Source organism: Rhinatrema bivittatum, chromosome 1 (assembly GCF_901001135.1).
Source record: "Rhinatrema bivittatum chromosome 1, aRhiBiv1.1, whole genome shotgun sequence".
Lineage (NCBI taxonomy): Eukaryota > Metazoa > Chordata > Amphibia > Gymnophiona > Rhinatrematidae > Rhinatrema > Rhinatrema bivittatum.
In genome coordinates this window covers 206,440,135-206,466,382 of record NC_042615.1, presented here as the reverse complement: position 1 = coordinate 206,466,382, position 26,248 = coordinate 206,440,135, and the positions used below count along the sequence as shown (strand labels likewise).

Here is a 26,248-nt window from a genome sequence, read left to right as displayed (position 1 = left end):
GCAGCTCCTCGGGTGCTTTCTCCCTCCTCCCCTGCCAAGCATGATTCGTACACTTAGAGCCACCATGGGTTCAAAGCACGATACTAGGACCCCACAGGGGGGGGGAGGGTGGAACTGCCTGAGGAGCAGCAAGGCCCATTGTCCTCCTTCGCCAGGACACGGGTGACAGGAGATTTGGGCCAGAGAGGTGGTGAGTTAATAAACTGAAGATCACTATGGGAGGAGAGGGAGTTAATGAACTGGGGACCTCCATGGAGGGGGGGGGCAGGGAGATCGCCATGGAGGGGGGGAGAGGAAGACAGGGAATAAATAAACTGGGGATCACTGTGGGGAGAGGAGAAATGGGGGAAGTAAATGAACCAAGGCTCATAATGGAGTTGGAAAGAAGGGAGGGAGTGAATGAACTGGCGATCACTGTGCTGATGGGTGAAATGAACCAGGATTTCTAGGTGGGGAAGGGGAATGGAGAGAATCTTTGCATCTTTTAATCCCAAGTCCAGCCTGCACTACATATAACTAGCTCAGGCAGCAGCCAATCACTGCCATAAAACCAGTCTGCCCTCAGACAGAGAACATGTGTGTGTGTGCATGTTGGGAGAGAGAGAGGGCATGTGTGTGACTGTATGTGTGGCAGAGAGAGAATGTGTGTGTGACTGAATTTGTGGCAGAGAGAGAATGTGTGTGATTGCATGCATGGGAGAGAGATAATGTATGTGATTGCATGTGTGGGAGAGAGAGAACGTGTGTGATTGCATGTGTGGGAGAGAGAGAGAACGTGTGTGATTGCATGTGTGGGAGAGAGAGAACGTGTGTGTGATTGCATGTGTGGGAGAGAGAGAGGGAGAGCATGTGTGTGTATGTTAGTGTGTCCATGTATGAGAGAGCAGAAATTCTGTGAGTATCCTCTCCCCACCCCAACTAATTTATGATCATCTCAGGATGACTGGAAATCAAAAGTTCTCAGGTATGGAAAGCAGTTTTTTTCCCTTATTATGTTTTAATTATTGGGTGTTATTAGATGAGTCTGTTGTTTTGAAACATTTTATTGGTGTTTAGAAAATTTTAAAAAAAATTTGTGTATGAGCTTTTACTTATTGGATGTTATTTGTTCAACAGCTGTTATGAAATATTTATTCTTTTTATATAGAAACATACATAGAAATGATGGCAGAAGAAAACCAAATGTCCATCAAGTCTGCCCAGCAAGTTTCGCACTTTTTTTTTTCTCATACTTATGTTACTCTTGGCTCTTAGTAATCTTTTGGTTGTAGTTCCCTATATAGGTATGGTTTTATTTTTGTGTGTGATGTTTCTGTTTTCCATTGTTGTACTGGTTTGTTGCAGTTCCCAGTTCAGTTTTTGCATGTTACTTTCTTATGGTCACTTTATTCTATATTTGGTGAGATTCTGCATGAGTGACCGAGGTGAAGTATTCTGCTATCTAGCATGGAGTTTCTGTGTAGGGATCCACAGAGCTCTGGCCTGCTCTGTTCTGTATTGGCAAGGAGGGAGGAGGGAAGGAGAGAGATTTTCCTCTGCTCCTTTTAATAATTTGTTTTATGTGGAGAAAAACATATCTGTTTCAATCATATTTTTATATAACTCCAGTAAAAGCCTTCCCAGCCCCTCTCAACATAAAATATAATCTTACGTAAGGGGAGTCCATAGGCAAGAGGGGATCCCTAGACCACCGGGGGGGGGGATGGGGCCACTAGACTAGCAGGGATTATGTTTTATATTGGGGTAAGTCAGGGAAGGAGGCCGATACTGGGGGTGTGGGAGGAATTTGAGGTGGGGAAGAGAATTTCAAACAAAGAAGAGGGGTTTGGGAAGAGGGCAGGGCATTGCCGCATGACTTTCAGTTCTATTTTTTTTTTTTTTTTACTTTTTCAAGGCTGCACCACCGCAACAGGCAAGGGGAGGTTGGACCAGGGGTCTAAAGAGATTCCTGAGAAGGATTTGCACATTGGAGAGGGCAGTTTATTTTTGGGCCGCATGACCCTTTAACACGATGGCAGCCCCAGGCGAAGTAGGCCACCATCACACTATTTTCCTCGTGATATTTTTTATTGTGGCTATTTTCCACGATAAAAAAAAAAATATCGTGAGGAAATGGCCGTGATATTTTACTGGGGAGTGGGGCCAAATATTGTGGGAATGCCCCCCACAAACAATATTTCTCCCGTGGTAAAATATAGCATAATAGCAGATCTCTGAAATAACTATTATGTCATTATCTTCATCTAGTGCCAAACAGTAACTCTCGAATCTTATTTTGCACGTTTCTGGCATTTGCATACAGACATTTAAATGTATTCATTTTCACACCCTTCTTACAAATATTTGATTCAGGTAATTTGAAGTCAGTTTCTTCTACATCCTCATAGTCATGATAATCTACTTTCCCTTGTTTAACAATATCCTTAAAGGTGAATTTTAAAAGCCCGGCGCGTACCAAAACTGGGAGATACGCACACAAGTCAGGCCGGCACGCGCCAAGCAGATTTTAAAAGCCGGCCGAATATGCGCGTACTTGCCGCTACGCAGACAAATAGAAAGTTCATAAAAAGGAGACGTGGGCGTAGTCTGGGCATGGGCCTTCCTGGATTTTAACGTGAAATTTGCATGTAAATACTTACTCGCACAGGTGCACGCCAGGGTCCCCTGCTGCGTAACTCTAGTTCTGCTTTGGATGAGGTGTAAGTGATAAAATAAAGATGAACAGACAGATCGGCGGGGTTTTCAGGTTCGGGCTAACGGGTTTTAGGTTTGGGCTAAAAGGGGAGAAGGGAGGCTATTAACCTAGGAGAGTTTGGAAGTCCTATCCCTTACCTGGATGAAATAGGAACGAAAAAGAAAACTGGCAAATCCATCAGCGCGTGTCTATTAAAATCCCATTTGTGTGACAGAAGCAGCATTTGTATGCATAAGTGCGCGCGGCCACCTAAAATTGAGCGCACATGTGCACACGCTCAAGCTATTTTATAATATGCGCATATACGGGTGTATGTCTCTGGGCGTGGGACGACGAATGTGCACGCGCACCTGTTCAAATGTGAATACCTTGCTCCCCACTATGCGCCCCTTAGCGACTATCGGCTTTCCCCCACAGTTCAGTTTAAAAGCTGCTCTACTTCCTTTTTAATTGTTAGCACCAGCAGCCAGGTTCCACTTTGGATAACGTGGAGCCCATCCCACTGGAATAGGTTCTTCCAGTCCCCAAAAGTTCCCCAGTTCAAATGAATCTAAAGCTCTCCTCCCTGCACGCCGGTCTCATCCACAGACTGAGAGTCCAGAGCTCTGCTTGCTTCAGGGTTTCAGCACGTAGAACTGGTAGCATTTCTGAGAACACTGCCCGGGAGGTTGTGGATTTTAGTTTACTATTTAGAAGCCTAAATTTAACCTCCAGAAACTTCCTCCTACACCTTCCTGTGTCATTGGTACCCACAAGGACTGTGACCGCAGACTTTTCCCCTGCAGTGTCTAAAATCCTGTCTAGGCGATGTGTAAGGTCCACTACCTGTGTGCCAGACAGGCAAATTACCACCCAGCTATCTATATATTCCTAATGATTGAATCACCAAAAACAGTAATGAAAATGCATCCTCAATACATTAGAATATTCCATCACATGGAAGGCATGATCCAGCTACAAGAACACTTCTGCTACCAAAAGGTGACGTTCTCCTTCCTGGTTTCTTTACTCCTCCAAAGCAGCACTGAGGCTACCAGAAAGGAGATGGGTCTGCCCTATTATGTCATTGAAGGTCTCATCTATGTACCTCTGTCTCCTGCAACTCATGGTGACCTTGCTCCTCCAATACAGCGCAGGAGCTCCCAATGTGAAGATAGGATCGCTACATTTATTTAATACGCAAGCTTAATTTCCGCACACTTCCAAAAGTACTTTCTGTCCAGGGCGGATTACAAAATACATACATAGGGGTAGATTTTCAGACCGCGCGAATAGGCGTACTTTTGCTGGCGCATCAGGCGCCAGCAAAAGTACGCGGGATTTTAGTAGATACGCGCGTAGCCACTAAAATCCTGGATCGGCGCGCGCAAGGCTATCGATTCTGTATAGCCGGCGTGCGCCGAGCCGCACAGCCTACCCCCGTTCCCTCCGAGGCCCTCCCCTCACCTTCCCCTCCCTTCCTCTACCTAACCCACCCGCCCGGCCCTGTCTAAACCCCCTCCTTACCTTTGTCAGGGGATTTACGCCTCCCGGAGGGAGGCGTAAATCCCCGGCCGCCAGCGGGCCGCTAGCGCGCCGGGACGCAACCTGGGGGCGGGTCCGGAGGGCGCGGCCACACCCCCGGACCGCCCCGGGCCATAACCACGCCCCCGGGCCCGCCCCCAAAACGCTGCTGACACGCCCCCTAAATGCCGCGCGGCTCGGGCCCGCCCCCCCGACACGCCCCCCTCGGAAAACCCCGGGACTTACGCAAGTCCCGGGGTCTGCGCGCGCCGGTAGGCCTATTGAACATAGGCGCACCGGCGCGCAGGGCCCTGCTCGCCTAAATCCGCCCGGATTTAGGCGAACAGGGCTCTGAAAATCCGCCCCATAGTGAACATGTTTATGTTTCCTTAAGGACTTCTCTGTGTACTTCTGTTCTTCTCAGCTCCTTCAGGTCTGCTACTCCAGCTTACAGAAACAGCACTCATCCCCATTACACCAGGTGCACGCATACAACCTCTCACCTAAAAATAGATAATCATACATGCAGCACTCACCACAGAAGACTGCATAGCTCCATCTCACTGCTGGCTGCATATTATTTATTCTAACTCACGGATTAAACATTTCCAAAGTAACTAAAACAAGGCTGTAACGGAGATCAGTCTAAACTCAAACACAAGGGTTCTAGTAACCTTAGAGAGAGGAAGGATAATTTAAGCACAGTATGACTGTGCCAACGAGGATCCTTCCAGACAGAAAAGGCCTGCCCACCACAAGATTGGTGGAAATAAAATGAACCATTTTTTGCCCATGGAAGTTCTCCCATTTTTGTTTCTGATAAAGTCCTGGGAAAAAAATAAAAACTGAAAATAAAAGTTCCTAAGTTTGCTTTGTATATTTCCCTCTTACTAATATCCTTGTACCGAAAAGAGTGAACAAAAAAGCATCTGTAGGTTCAGAGAAATAGCAGGCCTTCAGTCATAATGATTGACAGAGACAGATCAACCAATGGCATCACTGTCCTCTATGTCCCAGTCAAAGAGAAGGGAGTAGTGAGCAAGACTGTTTTGTAAGATTGGTTCCGTTCTAGACCAAAATCCTAATGGGAATAGAAAATACGGCTGCTCCTGGAAGTCTCTGATCTACTCACTTTAGTTTTAAGTACTAATGGCTTTGGGTCAGCTTGCTACCAGTGTAGCCCTTTGACTAGCACAAAAACAAAGTCTTGAATATTCAGCCTGTGCCAAGCTACTGCTGAAACCTGCTTGCAAGCAAACCTCAAGCCTTGCCCTACTTGAAGCCTGTGATCCTGTATCACAAAACCCTGGATCTTCATCAAACCCACTGGGACCAGAGACTGAGAGGCAGAATCAACTGGAGCAGTTGCAATGTATAAGTTGAAATCTCTGCTGTAACAACAGTAATAGTCACAATTAGCCAGTTCGTTCAGGGTGAAGTTTATATGTGAGAGACTACTTCTAATCCTTGAGGATTCAAAATTCCAAAGGGAGACTGAAGTGTACTGCAGCATTCCTTTGTTCCACTCAACACCTCTGCATTTTCACTGACCACCGAAAGGTATGCAGTGGGGGAGCAAGCTACAGTCGTTCGATCTCCATGGAAACCCTGTCCTTCGATCCTTTCAGGCTGGATGCTAAAGAAATGCTGTGACCTACAAAGACCCTTCCTTTCAGTGAACGCATGGTCAACAGCACCTGATTTATTCTCAATACCAGGACCTACATGGTGGCCACCAGCAGAACAGCAGCTGACTTCTAGTGGTCAGAAAAGAATATTGCAACTTAACATTTATCATCATGTGCTGAAAGTGATACTGATCTGCCTAATTTGGTTTTTTCTCAACAGTCACGTTTCCATATTGTATAAATAGATATTTTGGTTTCCTTTTGCATTGCATAAGATATGTCATGCACTTCACCGGTCTCCAGATAACATATGTCCAATCGTGCTGTGTTCAGGGAGTTGTGCATGGCATAATTTTTCGCCTCAAGCGGCATCCTTGGTACTCTTGCTGGGAAAGAGCAAGAGGGGTGAAGGCATCAGCACTAACTGTGAAGAACAGCAAAGGGGGCAGACATCGGCTGCTGTGGAACACAACCCAGAGAGAACTGGTGAGAGGAGGGTGGTACCGAACACAGGAGTGTGACGGGGCTACACCACATGCAAATATGTTTCTTCACAAAACTCGTTGAATACTTTTTGGTTATACATTTTGCCAAGTCCTGAATTTTAGTGAAAGGAGCCTAAAGTTATTATGCTTAGCGAAGGAAAAGAGTAAAACAGTGAACTGTGCTGCAGAGTTATATGCAACTGCAGGGAGTTAATTTAAGTTTATACCAATATTAGAGAGCGAAAATTGTATTTCTTATGCTCTAAACATAGGAGAATGTCAAATCCATACCCTGTCACCCAAAAGATAAAAACTTCAAGAAAAGTATAAGCATAGTCCCCAGTTTTCCACAATTTCACAGCTGCAACAAGTGCCGAAGAATTTGCCTCCGCCTACAGCATCATGCCCTCCCACCCTCCGTCGCTGAGGCTGGTTTATGGCCTCTGCAGCATCCACTCCAGCCAGCCAGGCAGGGACTGCTCTCTGCACTGTTGTTCAGGCTGGCAACTGGCACTGTAAGGATAAAAAAAAATAAAAACTCAAGCAGGGTCTCTCCTGCTTGGGGGCTGGAGCTTTGTTTCTCAGCCTTGATGTGACTCCTTTGAACAGAGGCAAAGCCACCCAGAAAAGGCTTGCTTATTCTCTCAAGCGAATATCTGCAACCACACCCCTGAGGATCCAGATTGGTCCTCAGGGATTTAAAAGGGTGGTACTGGAAACAAGAGAGCGTTCCTGGCAATTTGAGGGCTGAAAGCCAAGCCATGAGGATCCAGAGAGAGGCCTATATTTCCGTAGATAGGGGTACAAGGACCTGTAAGTGAAGTGAAGTGTAACATGACCTAGACCAGACTGAACTGTGAGTTTGATTTCTGACTCTGCTTGAATTGCTATTGGACCTGGATCTCCTTGTCCATGAAGAGAAGAGACTTGTACCTGATATATAACCCTGTATATTTACTTTTTGTTTAAGTGTATGCTAAAATAAAACTCAGTTATGGAATCCTGGACTGGAGTGCCTCCCTTGCAGATGGCTCCAGTAACCTGACATCCACTCAGGCTTCCATAGTAGGACCTGCTTTTCTTCCCCTGTTGTTGCCTCTAAAGCCAGCTTGGCTGCTTTTCTTTTCCAGCACTGCTAATCAGGCCACTATTAATTTTCCTAGCACTGTAGGCTTGCTCTTCTCTCCCACTACTGTCCAGGACAGCCTGGCCAAGGCCTGCTCTCCTGCAGGGCCAGAGCTTCCATTAGGCAAACTATGTGGTCGCCTAGAGCACCAGCCCGAGCTCTTGGCTGCCAACCAAAGATAGAGAGAGGCCTGGAGGGGCCACTGGCAGAGCCTTTCCCACCAGTGGCAGAAGATGAAAAGGAGAAAGGCCCAAGAGGGCCGCGATAGGAGCCCATCCTGCCTGCGGCCCAGACACAAAGGAAAAGAGTCCAGGGAGGACCACAGGCAGAGACCATCTGGCCCATGGCGGAAGAAGACAGGGAGAGGCCCAAAATGATGTAGCAAGGGAGCCCGTGTGAGTATGAGGGAGGTGGCATGTGTGAGAAAGAGGTAGGGAACCTTCATGTATAAGAGAAAAAGTGTATGTGAGAGAGAGATAGGGAGAATGTGTGAAGAGAGAGAGTGTTTATAAGCGGGTCCCAGGAAAGCAATTTCAGGCAGCTGTTTGATCTATAAAGCAAGTTTATTAATGAGAAAAGCAGAGAAAGAGAAAAGCGGAACAAGAAAATGAGGAAGTTGTTGTTCCATGGAGTAGCAGGCTTGTTACAAAGGCGTTCTCAGTGCTGCTTCTCAGTGCGGAGCTCTGTGCAAGCGACTTTTAAACTTTTCATAATGTCCAATAAGAATGCTCTGACACACATCCTGGGTGTTTTTTCTACTTCCGGTGACCAATAGGAATAGTTGCTTTTAGTCCAATCAGGTCCTGTCTCTGGGGTGTCGGCTCCCTCCAGGCAGAGAATTAGCTATCCGGAACTAGGCTCTCTGAAGCACATGGTGGCTGAATAGATTGCCAGGAGAGCCAGGAAATACATTATAGTATCCATACATATACAAGAGAGAGACAGATTTGTGTGTGTGTGTGTGTAATGGAGAGAGAAAAAGCCTATGTGTGTGAGAGAGGAATGTGTGTTTCTGAGGGTATATATAACTAAGAGAGAGCGTGTGTGAGTTATGTATGAGACAGGATGAAGGATGACCAAAAGTTCAGCTTTCTTCAATGACATTCCATGAAGTTTGCAAGTAATGATCCAGGGAAAGACAAGAAGGAAAACTCTTGTCGCTAATAGACCTCACCTAGGGGTAGATTTTAAAAGAAGCGCGATCAGCCTACTTTTGCTTGCGCATCAGACTCAAGCAAAAGTATGCTGGATTTTAGTAGATACGCGCGGAGCCGCGCGTATCCACTAAAATCCTGGATCGGCGCGCGCAAGGCTATCGATTTTGTATAGCCTGCGCGCGCCGAGCCGCGCTGCCTCCCCCCGTTCCCTCCAAGGCCGCTCCGAAATCGGAGCGGCCTCGGAGGGAACTTTCCTTTGCCCTCCCCTCACCTTACCCTCCCTTCCCCTACCTAACCCACCCACCCGGCCCTGTCTACACCCCCCCCTTACCTTGTCGGGGGATTTACGCCTCCCGGAGGGAGACGTAAATCCCCGCGCGCCAGCGGGCCTGCTGCGCGCCGGGCCGCGACCTGGGGGCGGGTACGGAGGGCGCGGCCACGCCCCCGGGCGTAGCCACGCCCCGTACCCGCCCCCAAAACGCTGCCGACACGCCCCCGCAACGCGCGCGCTCCGGCCCCGCCCCCCGACACGCCCCCCTCCGAGAACCCCGGGACATAGGCGAGTCCCGGGGCTCTGCGCGCGCCGGGAGGCCTATGTAAAATAGGCTTCCCGGCGCGCAGGGCCCTGCTTGCGTAAATCCGCCCGGTTTTGGGCGGATTTACGCGAGCAGGGCTCTGAAAATCCGCCCCTTAGTGAATAAACTACATTCCTAACTCTAAAAATGGTCTTGGATCAATATCTGAAGCCTAAGTACACCTTCATACCCACCAATCTCTTCTCTTATCCAGGATTTTACCCCACGCTTCTCACAAACACATCTTGGCTTAATCTGGACAAGACATGTTCTAGAGTTTCTAGGCAATATTTGACATATGCAGCAGTTACACACTTCTGTGTAAAAAACGCTGTATTTTTTACATTTTCAAGAATTATTTTTATTTACCTTAAATGCAAATCCCTCAGGACAGCTATGGTCATACTTGTAAACCTTGTAGACGACCAGGAACACCACACATGTTAGGAATGCCAAGGCAAAGAGCACCAAAACAGTCACCTACAAACAGACGTAGAGGATACTGTGGTTAGGTATGGGCAGCAAAGCACTGTGCTTCGCTTCAGCAAACACAAAGGGTTCAATTTGGAAAGGGATCTAGCTGAGTAACTAGCAAGTTAACTGGCTAGATCCCCTAGGATGCAAACTGAACCCCTCAGAGCAGCTAAAAATGTGTGTGTGATTTCACAATGCATGTACTTGCAGCAATAATAAAAAAGAGTATTTTGGACTTTTAGTGCAATTTATAGTTAGCAAACAAAGTAGCTCTACTAGCTAAAATCTGCACTGCATCTTTCTCTCTTTCTCTTTTAGCCTTAATCCTAGGTGTCCTTTGCATATTGTCTTAATACATTTTCAATGATCATTTTTACAACTTTTGTTTTGGCCACGTACCCTTATTCCATACAAACCCCTGTTTTCTTTGTTCACCCTTAAACTGTTCATGCTGTATTCATCTTTTATTCCAGTGGTTTCCAAACTGCAGCTCTGGACGCACTATAGAGTCCTGGAAGACTTGAAATTAGGCCCCCGTGAAGCCGCAGCAGAGAAACTCAACCAGGAAATCCAAGAATGGAAAGCAGAACAGTGAGACAGCAGTTTATGATGGATTTTATGTACACAACATCAAGTTTGCAGCATTACCACTGTAGAAATCAGCACATTTTAATTGCAAAATAATATTTTATGATGGTCTATGTCAGGGGTCGGGAACCCATGGCTCGCGAGCCAGATATGGCTCTTTTGAGGGCTGCATCTGGCTCGCGGACAAGTGTCGCCACACTTCGCGGTTCCCCGCTGACCCAGCTGCTCCCCGGTCCTCCGCCGCCCGGGCTTAAAATGCTGTCAGCCCGGGCGGAACGCGACAGGACAGCTGGAGTCAGCGGCACCGGCGTGCTCTCTTCTCCTCCCTCCCCCCCCCCCCCCCGCGCTGCAGTCTTCTTCCCGTCGGACATTAGCGTGGCCTCTTCTTCCCGCGCAGGCACCCGATGCTCTTCACTTCCTCTTTCGGGCCGCGGGGGGGGGGGGAGGAGAAGAGAGAGTCAGCGGCACGACTGGAGTCAGCCGGGTGCCAGCGCTGGAGTCATCGGGTGCCTGCGCGGGAGTCTTCCCGCGCAGGCAACCGATGCTCACCACTTCCTCTTCCGGGCCGCGGGAAGAAGAGAGCGCACCGGCGTGCTCTCTTCTTCCCGCGGCCCGGTAGAGGAAGTGGTGAGCATCGGGTGCCTGCGCGGGAAGAAGAGGCCACGCTAATGTCCGACGGGAAGAAGACTGCAGCGCGGCTCGGAGGAAAATGAAGAGTTTCAACCGCGACCGATGGGACTCCGCCTTCGCCTCCGCGAGGGCTGAAAATGAAGGAGGTTAGCGTTGGGAAGAGGCTGCTGCTGCTGCCGCGAGTTCCCGGGGTGGGGGTGGGGGAGAGTGATAGTGAATGAGCGAGCAAGCATGTGTGTTTGAGATCCTGTGTGTGTGAGTGAGAGATTGCATGTATGTGAATGATTGAGAGCCTGTATATGTGAAAGAGAGTATGTCTGTGATTGAGAGCCTGCCTGTGAGAGAGAGCATGAATGTAAGTTTACCATTGGGAACCTGTATGTGTAAGTTTGTGATTGAAAACCTGTTTGTGTGAAAGAGTATGTGTGTATGATTGAGATCCTTTGTGTGTGAGAGAAATCATGTGTATGTATGATTAAGAGCCTGTGTGTATAAGTAAGAGAGAGATCATGTGTGTCTGTGTCTGATTGACAGCTGGTTTAGGTGATGGAGTATGTGATTGAGAGCCTGTGTTTCAATGAGAGAGAGAGACCATGTGTGTCTGTGTGTGATTGAGAGCTGATTTAGGTGAGGGAGCATGTGAGTATGTGATTGAGAGCCTGTGTGTAAATGAGAGAAAGAGAGGACATGTTTGTAAGCATGTGAATGAGAGTCTGTGTGTGAGAGAAATGTGTGTGATTGAAAGCCTGTGTGTGTGTGTAAGCGTGAAAAGATAGACAGCATGTGTGTAAATGTGTAATTATGAGCCTATATAAGTGAGAGAGAAAAAGCATGGGTATATGTGAGTACTGAGAGCATGTGTGTATAGGTGTGTCATTGAGAGCCAGTGTGAGAGAGAGCGCTGGTATATGACTGAGAGAGAGGAGAAAGTTCCAAGCAAACCACCCCGCCTCCTCCTAATTCAGAACAATCTCAGGACACCTGGATATCAAACGTTCCCAGGTATGCAGAGCAAAAAAATTTTTGTATCCTTATTATTTTTCATTACTGGATCTTTGTGTCTGCTATTTTGAAATATTTTGTTGGTATCTGGAAATGTTTTATGAGTTTTTAATTATTGGATATTCCACTCATCAGCTGTTTTGAAATATGTTCTTTTTGTTAGTACAGTTTTAATGCTGATGATTTGATGGGTGATGTTTCTTTTTTCCTTTGTTACACTGCATACAGAGACTCTGGCTTGTTGCAGTTTCCAATTCAGTTTTTTCTGCATGCTTCTTGTTATGCGTTTTGGTCTCTTTATTCTATGTTAGGTGAGGGACAGCACGTGATTCAGGTGAGGTTTTCTGCTGGCGTGTTGTTTCTGTGTAGGACTCTATAGCAGCCTGACTTGGTCCGTTTTCCTAATAGGAGACGTATGTATTGGTGTCTTAAGGCCTGGTGTAATATTTTCAGAGACTTATTGTACATTAAAAGTGTGATCTTACATAAAATGCACACATTTACTTGTATTTAGTTTTAAACATATTGTATGGCTCTCATGGAATTACATTTTAAAATATGTGGCGTTTATGGCTCTCTCAGCCAAAAAGGTTCCTGACCCCTGGTCTATGTGATTGTTCAAAGCAATCTCTGAATGGCAAAGCTTCAGAGTCATAGTTTTACATGTATCAGTCTGACGTCCACATGAGATTCTGATAAGGATCACACAGCATATGTAGAAAAGAAAAGAAAAACACTTTTCCCAGCTATCTATGCACAGTTTATTCTCCATCTTCCCTCATAGTTGTCCTCTATGTTAGAACGGCATTCGCTAGCCACAAGCCATGCATCTTTCTCTTACATACGGAGAATACTGGCAAGGCCTCACTATCCATCAGGGTACATCCAGTCGCTAGTGAATGGTTCATTAGGAAGAGGCTAGACGGCCAGATGAAGGTTCAGCCAAGGCCATCAAAACCAGGCCTAGCTTATGAGACATCTCAGCATACAGCTATAACACTAGAACAGGCTCAGGATCAAGAACCCAGGAAAGGGGCAAGGAGTAGGAGGCAGGGAAATGGCCAGACAAGTAGAAGTGCTGTAGGATGCATCCCAGGAGTCTGTTGTACCAGCAAGCGTGTGGCTCTGTTGCTCTCATTTTCTTTTCCAAATCTTTATTACTGGTTTCAATTTACCAAACCAACACCAAATTACATTATAGATAACCTTCAAATAACATGACAATACACAGTGTACCATATGACAAAGTGTTCAACATTAAATCCACTATCCTACCCACAAACCTCCCAGCCCTCCCATCTAATAGTCACGGCTAACAGTCATATGCAATTTCAATATCAAATTCAAGAGTCAAGATGAATTAAGAATGTCCAATTCACAATCCAAAGTGGATCTTATTTCCCCAGGGTGCACAGCGAAGACTGGAGACCAAATCTCTTGAAAACATTGTTTTCTTTTAGCAGACATTGGGTCCACTGACTTATGTTCCAGCAATAATAATTTCAACATAATTTGCCATCTACATGCCTATTGTTGGGCCATGTTTGTCCAACCACTTACTAAGAATACATTTCTTCACAATTAAACTACATTTAACAAGGAAAGCTTCTTGTGGTCTTCCAACATTGGAAACTTCATGAAGAACACCTAAAAATGATGCCGACCATGGGATATTTGCTGCAATTATCGTGATCAAGAATTGTAAAATATCCTGCCAATATGATTGAATTTCCAGGCAGTCCCATAAACAAGACATTAGTGTGTAGCTCCTAGACGCAAACATTTCAAGCATCTGTCTGATGCGGCTAAATGCGCTTTATATGCTTTTATGGGCCAAAATATTAATCGATTTACAATTTTAAACTGCATCTCTTTCAATGCCAAACCCTCTGTGACTTTGCTCGCCAATGTATTACTTTCATATATATCATCAGCTTGCAGCTGAACTAGCAAATCTTTACACCAGATCTCAGCTACCATTTGCAGCAAGTAATATAGAGTAATAGAATGAAAACATCTATACATCAAGTTCATGGATGCTGCCTTTGTATGTAATAAATGAAGCAGTCTTTGAAACGCTCCTGACAAATAGTCTGATATTTCTCTTTTAAGCATCAATAAAATGTAACTCTGGACTTAATAATATGTTCAATACAATATTCAAAGGTATGCAGTCTCCCTCTACCTAAGACTGAATTATCTCTGTATCCCTGCTTTCCAACCTCTTAACGGCAGGCACTCTAAGTCACCCGGCTGAAATTGTGGGTTACCAGACAAAGGGAGGCATAAAGACACTTCCATGTAACTTCAGCCGCTCTAAAAATCAGAGACTTGATGATAAAAATTGGCAAAATATCTCTGGGAGCGTGCAAAACATATTTTAAATTTGGGGGAGAGACAAACTGCTTTTCAAGTGTTGTGTTGTTACTTTTCCCCCCTACTAACAACACATTACATGCCCATACTGTAAAATTTGAGGTGAGACAACCTCACACCCCCTTCTTCTTTAGGATAACTTAGTTTAGTTACTGGAAGTCTTGCTTTCCAAGCTCTCCAATGTTGCTCTCCTTATATATTATTACCAGACAGAGTACATACACCCTGTGCTGAAACAATGGGATCTTCTGAGGGTGTATCTAATTATCTGGCAACCAGAGGGTAAATATTCCTCCTGTTGCTCCTCTGCCTTTGCCTTCTAGGGTCACTGGTTCAAGCTCTGTTGACCCTGACACTATCTCCCAAACCTGAGCCTCAAAAGCCAAGGTTAGAGGCATTGGAGTCTCTTCTTTCACACACATGAGCTCCATCAATGCATCACCAACCCGGCATCCATTGCACGAGTGCAACATAGGGGAAGCTTCCTTCATCCATCCCAATTCTGCATGCATGCTCTTATCTTCCGCAACACAGCCACCATACAGACTGACTAACATAGTACCCCTCCTACTCAGAACAGAAATGTACCTCAGATACCATAAGCCAACCAGTGGACATAGGTGGAGGCCAAAGAGGGAACGCTGCCATTCCCCTGAAGACTGCAATACAGAATCATTAACAAGCAAAGCGCAGACTCTGTCCCTTTATAAGCTGGCAAAGCATCACTCTAGCAGTACAACTGGAACAATATAAAAAAGGCAAGCATCACATGCTCATATTTGTTGCCCAAATGAGAGACACAATAGCCAGCACTCTGGCCAACAGCTCAGGCATCTGCATTTCTCGAACCGATTCTCCAGGACTAAGGGGGCTCATTTTCCAAGCGGATCGCACGCAAAAAGTCCCTTATCGCGTGCGATACCAAGATCGGGGCGGAGTCGGGGTGGCGTCAGCCCCAGAAGAGGAGGAGTCGGGGCGGCCTCGGGGCTGACGCCGCGAAGACTTCGCCAACAGCGAAAGGTACGCGTCTTTTTCGCTGCCAGTTTCGCGCCGAACAACTACACCTTTTATGGTGTAGTTATTTGGTGCAACGCCGGCAGCGATCGCACCACAGAGGTGCGATCGCTGCCGGCTATCGCAGGACCGTCCCCCCTGTTTCGCCCCCCCGTTACCGCGGGATTCAAAGAGCCCGGCGGTATTAGTAAATCCTGCCTTAAAAGTCAAAGAAGACTAACTCTGATGGATACTCCTGGTGAGTCAGTCATGTCTCCTGTCTTTCTGCATAAGAAACGCACACTGTTGATGGGTCAGATGTGTTGCGAGAATGCAAATGCTTTTTCTAGAATAATACTTTGTTTTGCATTTGGTAGGTTCAGTCCACTAATGAATGTCTTGGTTCTAAATGCTTTCCAAACTGACCCAGACCCCATAATGCCCCCTACTCCTGGTCTGAATGTCAGAGCTGGGCCCCCTGCCTCCAGGTTACCAGAAAGTGGAAGGCGACAGGACAAGGGTGCTCTAATGTCGGAAGGAGGATCCAAAGGAGCAGCTTTGACTAGCTTTGGCTGCTGATGCCATATGGGGCTGTTGCTTTCCATCATGGAGTCTGGGGTGTGTGCCAACAATTGTCTTTTCATGCGGTGTTGGTTTTTATCTGACAGGCTGGTGTGTTTTCCTTTGTGTGTGGATGTGTGTGTGCTTTTTAGTCAAACTTTTATCCTGTGGCTGTTTCTCCTTATACCCCTTTTTGTTGTCCCTATATTTGTGTGTGCATGCTCTGCTATAGGAGCAGTCTTGTGCCATCTGCACTGGGAGGTCACAAGCCGTTTCTGTCTTCCTTGAGTTGTGCCTGCCATGTTGTAAGTTTCTTATTTGTCTTGGTTACACTGTGTGGGGGTAATTTTCGAAAGGATGTGTGTGCTTAAAATGGATTTTATGTGCATAAATCCACTTTAAGCACGTATGTGGGCTGTTGAAAATTGCTATGATATATGCTATTGAATTGTCAATAGGTTTTAAGAGCGTTAAGTGCACTTCAAGCATATAAATAGACTTTTGAAAATTGCTAAGATAAATGCTACTATTGCGCACATAAATTATTTTGAAAATTACCTCCTATGTCTGTATTCACTGCCTCATTATCTGTTCATGCTCCTTTGTGTAACTGTATCCCCTTTGTATCAGGCTATCCTCCCTCCAGAAGGCTCTCCAAAAGTTCAAGCATGCCACTGTTATTGTATGTATATATGCATTCCCTGGGGTTTGTGTTCGAGGAGCCAAGACACCCCCTACTGGAGAAGTATTTGTATGCACAGCCTTCTTTATCCAACCTACAGCTTGCTGATTTTTCTTAGAGCCATCCTGAGGGCCTGATGCAATAAAACGTGGGTAAAAACTAGTTAACTCCCAGTAAAGTAAGCTAATGCATCAGAAGTTTAAAAAGCACACTAATCCGAAGGTGTGCACAGAACATAGGCTTGTTGCCCATAAAAATACAATTTCTGTGCATAAAACAAGCTTTCGGCACTGAAAACATTTGTGTGTGTACAGGTAGTGTCTTCTACAAATAAAACTAGATTTATCCTCAACAAGCACAATTTGGGCCTAATTTTAAAAGCACTGCTCAGGCTAAAAGGCCCATATATACGCGAGTATGTGGGCAGCACGCAAGCAACGTGGATTTTAAAAGCCACCACTCATGCGCATATATGTGCGCATGCAAGCTAAAAATAAAGGGGGTGGAAAAGAGCGGGACATGGGCGTTCCGGGGCGAGGCCAAACCAGAGGCCACAGCGCGCGGTAGCTTGTCGGCCGCATATATTTACTGCCGCTCCTGATGAGGAGTAAGTCTGCAGAAATTGCATTTTGGGGCCTAATAAAACAGGGTGGGAGGTCCAGGTCAACTGGGGAAGCATTGCCGGATGATGAACCAGAAGGGTCTGGATGACCTCGAGATTTAATGGGCAAACTGGTGGAATAACTGGGAAAACTGGGAATGCCCCTCACATGAGCATGTTTTAAAATCTGCTTACCTACGTGTATTAAAGCCGACAAAGTCCTAAGGAAGGTATGTGAAGTAAGTTTGTTCGAGTAACCACTTAAAATTAGGAGCATACTTACGCATGATAGGAGTATGTTAAATCATACATGCGCAAGTGCATGTGTGATTTAAAATTCCAGCGTACGTCTGTCTGCTTGCATGCCCATATGTGCGAGCAGACATGCATTTTAAAATTAGTCTGTGCACAAAAATAAAAACATTGTGTCTGTGCATAAAACATGCTTTATATGTAGAAAACTTGGGGTGCATAGATTGGGGTGAATTTTAAGAGCTGCTCATGTTACAAGGCCCATAAATGCAAGTATCTGGGCCAAGCATGAGCAACTCGTATTTCAAAATGGCCCAATTACATGCATATAGGCGCATGCACGAGCAACCCAACGCATGGAAAAGGGGGGGAGTTAGGGCGTATCAGGGCGTTTCAGGATGGGGCCAGCATTAACGCGCGCAAATACGGATTTTAAATCTCACACCCGCAGCGCACGTCAAGCTGTTACCCGCGCTTTATTTATGTAAAATCTTTTCTATACCGTTGTTCAGTAATATACCGTCACAACGGTTTACATGGAGGCACATATAGTAAATTGAAAATGATTCTGTTCCTATTATTGGTAAGTTGAGGTGCCTTTTAAGCTCGGTAACATAGTTTCATATGATGAAGTGTGAGTCTGAGGAAAACTTGGTTTTAGGCCTAAAATGCCTGGGTGAGGGGTCTGAGTAAACTGGGGGAAGTGCAGACTGAAGAACCAAAGGGGTCTGGATGATTTAGAGATAGACTGGGCAAACTGGTGGACTAAGTGGTCAGTCTATCTATTTCCCTCACATGTGCATGTTTTAAAAATCTGCTTAGCTGCGCACGTTAAAGACAACAAAGTTCTAGGGAAGCTAAGCGAATAACGTTTGCTCGTGGAACCTCTTAAAATTAGGAGCACACCTTCATGTGTAAATCGGGCACCTTTCCAGGTTACCATTAAGCCCTGGGAACAGACCTGTTAGTGCAATTAGAGAAATAAGATCAGGGGGATGATCCAGTCGGTGCAGCCCTCCCGTGGCAGGAGAGTTTATAGCAGAGCTCCACAAAGGGAGGCAGGGCAGTCAAAGTTGGAAGATAGAGAGGAAGGTTGGAGGCTTATCCTGAGTTACTTTTTGGGCCTACCTGGAGCCTTGGAAACCATCTGAGACCCCTCCATGGCAGGGCAGGGCTCCACTGCTGTTCTCTCCAGACGAGGTACAGAGTGGTTGCTCAGAGACTGATTTGGATTTTGGGACTTCTGATTAGTAGGAGCCCTGCTGAAGGCCTGGGCCTTTCTGAGACTCAGAGACTGGGGAGCCCTGTGTTGAAGATGCCCAGTTTTAGGGAAGACCTGCCCCTAAATCCGGTGTTATCTATTTTAGAGAGTAAAGAAACTTATATTTTACAAGACTTGGGAGGAAGTGATTTCCTGCCCCTCTTCCTACCCCTGCCACCCGGGATCCACATCCAGCAAAGAAACAACAAACTGTGAGTAAACATCAGTTCAAAAGGGAGGACACCAACTTGGAGTCTTCGCACACCCTGGGGAAATAGAGACATTAACTCTCTGTGCCAAGACAGATTTTTGTTGTCACCTGGGAGGGGTCCTAACCAAAAGGAACCGCTGCTCCGCCTAACCCGGGAGAGTGATTGGATTCCCGGTCCTATCAAAGACTCTTGCATAGATAGAGGACACAGGATTGTAAAATAAAGAGAGAGAGAAGAGAACTGTGGAGCTGGAAAAAGTCATATTTATTTGTGCCACCAAACAAAGCTGTGTACAGTAAAGTATTATTTTAGACAGTAACTCAGTGGTCCCTGTGTATTCTTGGCGCTCCGCTCACAGCATCCAGCACCCTGAGAGGGGAAGTTCACCTAACCCAGTGAATTCAGAAACCCCTCACTGGGACCTGAGGGGATTCCTTTCTACTCCTAGTCAAAGAATTCACACCTTGGGAAGTGAGGGAGACAGAGGAGCTAGCCAGGGTCCCTGCCCCAAAGAGTATATAAATTACTTTATGGCCTCACCCATGCTGGACCTGCACACCAGGCTGGGGTTGCACGTGCGCTAGGTGTACTTTAAATAGTATGTCCGCGGACAATTTAAAATTCCCTCGTGTGTGGACGAGCGTGCACTCGTTTTATAGTTACTGTCTTTGTGTTTTATGCGGATAAATTCCAAGTGCAGGATCCCTGCACCACCAAGTTCTGGTTCAGGCCCAAGTAATGTTCCTCCAACTCTGACCAGGAGGTAGATTTCCAGCGTTAAGAAACCACGAATTAAGTCCATGCACCTCTCTGCACTGGAGAGTAACAGCTAATCCCATCATGAACATGGAATTTAGATGCAGAAGTATTTAATTTCTGCACACAGTTCTATGCTGGTTTGTGTGTGAACATTTTTTTTTTGATACAAAATTCCTTGCTACGTAGAGAGTAAAGTCTGTGCATAAAAAAAGTGCACACAAACCAATGCACCTTGTATCAGGACCTGAGTGTCTTTTTTTTTTTTTTTAAGTTGCTTGTTTACTTTGACAGACAACACAATTTAGCCATCACTTTCATTTACATCCAGAGGTGCTGACGCTCCACCTCAAGGCTCAATAGGAAGAGGAAGCCAAGGGGAGGGAGGAGCCTTCAACACACACACACACACACACACAGAAAGATTTACACCTGGGTCTTAAACTGCTCTTGGGAAGGAGCAAAAAGTATTTAAATAAAAGAAAACCTGCTGAAACTTTTTAACTCTTTCTCTCATTAGTACTTTTGCTGGCCTTTGTAGATTTTGGTAAGCTGTAGGAGTGTCAGTGCCTGTATACAGGGCAGGTCCCACATAGTATGTACTTGTGAAGGGGAGAAACACATGGATCGTGTACAACGATGCTTGTGCACTCGGCAGGGACTCACTTGTGACCTAAGTTAAGCATGAACACCACTGTGCAGAGAAGCGAGCTCTGTGTATGATCTGTCCGGCTCACTTACAGGCCGATACAGTAAAGTTCGCGGGAGAGCGGGCAAGTGCACAGGCCACTCTCCTGTGCGTGCGATTCACTAAAAAAAATATTCAAATTAGGGCCCACGGTAAAAAGAGGCACTAGGGACACTAGGGCGTCCCTAGCGCCTCTTTTTTGACAGGAGCGGCGGCATCTGTCAGCGAGTTTGACAGATGATGCTCAATTTTGCTAGTGTCGGTTCTCAAGCCTGCTGACAGCCACAGGCTCGGAAACCGGATGCCGGCAAAATTCAGCGTCCGGTTTTCAACCCGCGAGCCGATTTTATTCATTTATTTATTTTTAACTTTTGGGACCTCCGACTTAATAATCGCCATGATATTAAGTCGGAGGGTGTACAGAAAAGCAGTTTTTACTGCTTTTCTATGCACTTTCCTGGTGCCGGCAGAAATTAACGCCTACCTTTGGGTATGCGCTAATATCTGAAAGTAAAATGTGCAGCTTGGCTGCACATTTTACTTATTGAATTGCACGGGAATAACTAATAGGGCCATCAACATGCATTTGCATGTTGCAGGCGCTATTAGTTTCGGAGGGGTTGGACGCGCATTTTTGACGCGCTATTACCCCTTACTGAATAAGGGGTAAAGCTAGCGCATCGAAAACGCGTGTCCAAACGGGGGTTAATAGTGTGGAGCGCACTGTACTGTATCGGCCTGTTAGTGAAGCTGGCTGAAGTGATCCCTTTCTCCTTCTCCTAATGAATACTACTCCCATTGCTTCCTTTTGCTGCCAGTGACTATTTAGTGACTATTTAGTTTTAGTGATCAAAGCAGACAGCCCAAATTGGTCATTACAACTGACTGCTGCCTGAGCTTATTTATAAACATCTAATTTGCACTATGAAATTAACAGTCCAAATGTATGGTGAAGCAAACACATTATCTCCTAAAAATAAAACAAGCGAGATTTCACTTCTATGCCAAGTCAAATTCCCAGTTCACTAAAAATGATTTTATGTACTGTTATTCTTAAAATGTTCAGTGCTACCATGTAGTTCTGTGCTGGTCACCTTATTAATTACACAAACAGAGCAAGTATTTATAAAAACAATAATAACAAAATGTGTAGTGTTTTTACCTACCCTTCTGCTAACCAAAGCCAGTGGGAACACTGCAGTGTATCTTGTGTGCTCCTCCATTGCCCCGACCAGAAAAAATGGAGAGAAACAATCTGGGCAAAACAAAATATAAAGCACGCAGTATGGAGCTGGTCCAGTGGCTTGGTGATGTGGAAGAACAGGATAGTGTTTGGGTAATTGCCAGGTTCTTGTGGCCTGGTTTTGGCCTCTGTTGGAAACAGGATGCTGGGCTTGATGGACCCTTGCTCTGACCCAGCATGGCAATTTCTTATGTTCTTATGATACGATTTCCGACCACAGTTTCTCCTCAGACCATCCAGGACTGGGGGGTGCTGAGGAAGTAGCATCTACGGCCCGGGACAGGTAGTACACTGAGTCAGACAGATCACATACCCAGAGCTCTCTTCTCTGCACAGCGGCGTTCAAGCTTAACTCGGCTCCCAAGTGCAATGTGTTGCCAGGCTTTGTATAGGGTAAGGAGTCTGAGCCACTGAATAACAGGAACACCGAGGGGGGTCAGATTCAGGAAGCACGTGTACTGGCTGCCAGAAGACCCTGAAGCCGGTGGGCCCCCTTGTCGAGGACCGACACTACCATGGCTGGGCTACATGGAGGGGACGGGGACATAAAGTGGGGAAGAGTCCTAAGGTGTTGCAAATGAAGGCTCTTCGTGCCACAGTCCAGTAAAGAATGGTTATAAGTGAGCTGAAAGTCTGAAACAAGGCAGAAGGAAACTGCCAGATCATTTTATTTTAAACTTAAAAGTAGCATGTGGTAATGACATATACTTTTAATGCAACAGCATCATACGTGTGTAAGGACCCTTTGTGCCCACGGTGGAGCACGATGCTATTACAGAGCATGTACTGGATGGAGAGGAAGGTGTGGTGACTGGGGTTTGTCAGTATGTGGAGGAGCTGCATTTTAATTAAGGAGGGAAGGAGTTCTGAGCTTGCCTTTAAGCAGTAATTCCTACACCTGTTCCGGAGCGGCGCCTAACCCGTCTGGTTTTCAAGATAGTGATGTTCTCTCTTATGCACATTCATTGCGGCTGTCCTGAAAACCCGATTGACTAGGTGTGCTCCCAGGACAGGGTTGGGGAAACACTGCTTTAGAGTAAACTTTCCCAACGAGTGTGCCATCAGATCTGACCAGGTATGCACCACAAAATGTCACTGCTGCCTGTCGCTCAGACTCAGACCAGAACCTGGATTCTACCACCTCGCAGCAACAAGGGACATCAACATGCAGGAGCTCCTTTCTGAGAACACATCTCTCCTTCCCTGCTACAGCATGAGCTCTGGCGTATGGGAATTAACGGGCAGCATACAGGGCATGGACAGCCGTGCCCCACTTTGTGAGGCGCACACACACTACACACGGCACCGCCTCCTCTGAGTTCCTCCAGCCTCTGTCCTGTCCCCAGGCTGCGTGAGATGGGGAGAATGAGCACTGGATGTGAGCCACTGAATACTGGGAGCAGAAGAGAAGAGGAGGGGCTCTATAGTCAAATGCGGCAACCAAGATGCCTAACCAGTCTGGCTACCCACACCACACTGACTTTTCCCTTCTCCTGCACTTATATATAAGGAACTGTTACATTGCGATGGGTTACTGTATGTCTTCATGCTCTCTCTCTCGGTTTGTTTTAACATTTGGAAGAGAGTGGTAGGGCATGCAGTGCTTTCTGAGCTCTTCTTTTGACCATATGAGTCCACCTCATGTCCACACTGCCTGCTCCACAGAGGCTGGCATGCCATACGTTTTTGTTAATGTAGGTATGCCCTGGGAAATACCAGCTTAGAGAGAGAGAGGGAGTCTTGGTGTGAGGGTGTGCTGAGAAGCACATTGCAAGAGCTGGTGAGACAAGGTTTGCAGAAAAGCCTGGAAGAGAGAAGAAATGCCTAGCTTCTTGTGAAGCTGCAGCTTTCAGGAGCACTATGAAGCCCAATAGTAAAGTGTCCCATCCAGGTGGAACAAGATCCATGATTTAGAACTGTGAGTAGAGAAACCGAACCTATCTGCTGGCAACTAGGAAACAGAAGGCTTTCACCAAGTTGTACCTTCTAAGGGGGAGAGTCGGGGAACCATTCCATAGAAACTGAAAAAGATCAATTCCTTGGAAAAACTGAAGAGAAATCAGTATGGCTTAAGATCCTAGAGTTTTCTCTGAGTAGCTTACCTGAAACTAGAGTAAGAAAGTTTAGTGATTTTTCTATTGGATTCAGAACTGTGATCTTAAAGCTCTAAGGAAAGCCAAGAATGGGATAACGCTCAAAGGGGACAGAATTGGTGAGAACAGTAATCTTATAAATGCTTAGAGAAGCAAAATGCTTTCAAATCTTTAAGCATTAGAACAAGTATTACTCCAATTTTTTGCACAGAATTTGCAGAGAGTGGTAGCGGGCCGTAAGCAGAGCCCATCCGGCTCATGGCGAAGATGAAGACCTGGTAGGCTCGCTGACTGCAAGCAGAGCCCATCCCACTCGCAGCAAGCCACAAGCGGAGTCCATCCTGCAGGCGGCGAATATGTGACACACTCAGCAGGATGAGAGGAACAGTGAGAGAAAGCCTGTACGCAGAGGTGTATGTATGAGAGAGAGAGGGAGCCTGGTGTGTGTGTGTGTGTGTGTATGAGGGAGTGAGGGTGCATGTTGTGAGAAAGGGAGCCTGTGGGAAGGGGTGTGTGTGTGAGAGAGAGAGAGAGAGGAAGCCTGTGTGGTGTATGTGCAAGAGAAAATCAGCACTATCAAGATAATATTTGAGACATCTGAGCAGCCGCAATTTAAAGAACATATATTTTAACAAGGTTCTCATATGAGGCTTAAAGTTGAATTGAGAACTATGTCAAGATCCATGACACCTGACAAAATGGAAACAAGTGATCACTAACCCACAATCCTTTGTAACTGAAGCGAAGGTAAATCCCAACTAACCCATAGGACCTTGGTCTTATCAAGATTCAATACAAGATTATTCACTTACATCCAATTCTAAACCGCCTTCACTCAGAGTATCCAAAGAGGACTGTAGGTGTTGCACTACTGATACAAATAACTGTATGTCATCAACATAAATTTATATCTAACCCCGAATGAAGAAATTAGCTTACCAAAAGGTGACATAACAGCACATGAAGACGATCCCTGAGGAACACTGGAAGTTACAGTATATCAGGAGGGTGGTAAAAACGAAATGCCTGCAACCTACCAGACAAAACGAATGAAAACTGCAAAGCACTGTGTCACCAACTCCCATTGATTCCATTCTTCCCAACAAAGTCTCATGACACAAACTGTTAAAAACTGAAGACACACCTAGGAGCACCAGTACAATTCTATGCCCTTATCAAGGTTCACCAATAGAGAGTTATGACAATAGCAAGATAGTTTTGGTGCCGGGCCTAGGTCTGACCCTGCACTGGTGAGGGTCTAAAATATTATAATCAGTCAAATGATCCTGAAGCTGAGATATAACACATTTCTCAAGTATTTTACTTAAGGAGGGAAGCTTAGAAATAGGATAATAATTCACAAGAATAGCTGGAGCCGATAAAGGTTTCCTTAACACCGGGCACACTAAGGCTTTCTTTAAGGATGCTGCTAGAACAAGTCCCTCTGAGAGAAAGGCATTCACCATTCGTACTAAGAATTCAGCAAAAATATGTTTAACATACTGATTAACTTAAAACAAGGAAGAGTCTAGAGGATAGATAAGTAATTTCAGGGAAGAGAATTCCTGCATATCCAATACTGTAACCATGTGACATGCACTTCAGTGGGGCTCAGAGAAACTATCGTTATTCCACAATAGGGATGTACAGTCCCCAAAATATTTCGGGATTTTAAGACAAAATGTCGAGGGGGAGGAGGGATAGGGTTTTGGTTCATTGAATGTCTATTCCTGTTTGAGCTATTTTCCAAATCAAATTAAACATTAAAAAAAGTAAAATAAGTAAGAGAGGCCTCCCTGAGCCCTCCAAATGGCCTCCTGCCTACCCGATCCCCTCTCCAAAAACATGCTGAGGCCTGGGACCCCCACCCCCGGCTACCACTTACCCCTTCCATAAAGATGCTATTAGTGAAAGGGGCTGGAGGGATGTCCACGCGCCTCCAGCCCATAGAACATCGCTTCGAGATAGGAGGGGGGTCCAGGCCTCAGCAGTGTAGGGGCCCAGGGAGGGTCCGAGCCCTGGCAGGTTTTTTGCTGGGAGCCTTGGGTTGACGGCAGAGGGTGTGTGTTTGTTTGGGTTTTTTTTACCAGCTTTTTTTTTTCCCCAAAACAAAACACTTTGTTGGTTTTTCTTTCGTTCCATTTTGAAAATGCAATGAATTGAAATAGGAAATCATTTCAAATGACAGTATATCCCAATTCAACGAAACAACTTAGGGGGAGCAGCCACAAAAGATGCTCAAATAGATGCAACTTTAAATTCAAAAACGTCGGCTATGGATTCATTATTGCAAAGGAAAAGAGAACCAGAAGCATGTGGCTTATTCAGCAACTCTTTGGTAATGCAGAACTTGCAGTCTAGTCACCTAATACGGTGTTTCCCAACCTTCAGGTGTGCCTGACGTTCAGATCCAAGCCCGCATCTGAGCTCTGATTCCAGCACCTCGCAGCAATAAGAGACACCGGTGGTGGCTTTGAACTGTAGGAGCTGCTTTCTGAGAGCATGTGTACTCATGCCTGTTTCCTCTTCCCAGCTACAGCACGAGCCCTGCAGTATGATAATTAAATGGGCTGCACGCAAGGGCAATGGATGGGTTGGGCCCCCGCTTCAACAACCGCATCTCCTTGCCGTCCCGCTCCTGACCTCTTCCTTTGAGTCCTTCCAACG

The 26,248-nt window shown here is 46.0% G+C and overlaps 1 protein-coding gene across 2 annotated transcripts in view; it reads right to left on the bottom strand.

Moving 5' to 3' along the window:
- The window catches only part of LOC115085259 (neuronal vesicle trafficking-associated protein 1), a 92,052-nt gene that overhangs the window by 49,385 nt on the left and 16,419 nt on the right, over positions 1 to 26,248 (bottom strand). The window contains exon 3 of one of the 2 annotated variants that reach the window (XM_029591082.1): positions 9,539 to 9,649. The exons of the other annotated variant lie outside the window; for it this stretch is intronic. Within the exon in view, the coding sequence (XP_029446942.1) occupies positions 9,539 to 9,649 (111 nt within the window). The remainder of the gene's footprint in view (positions 1 to 9,538; positions 9,650 to 26,248) is intronic. 2 annotated transcript variants of the gene reach the window in all.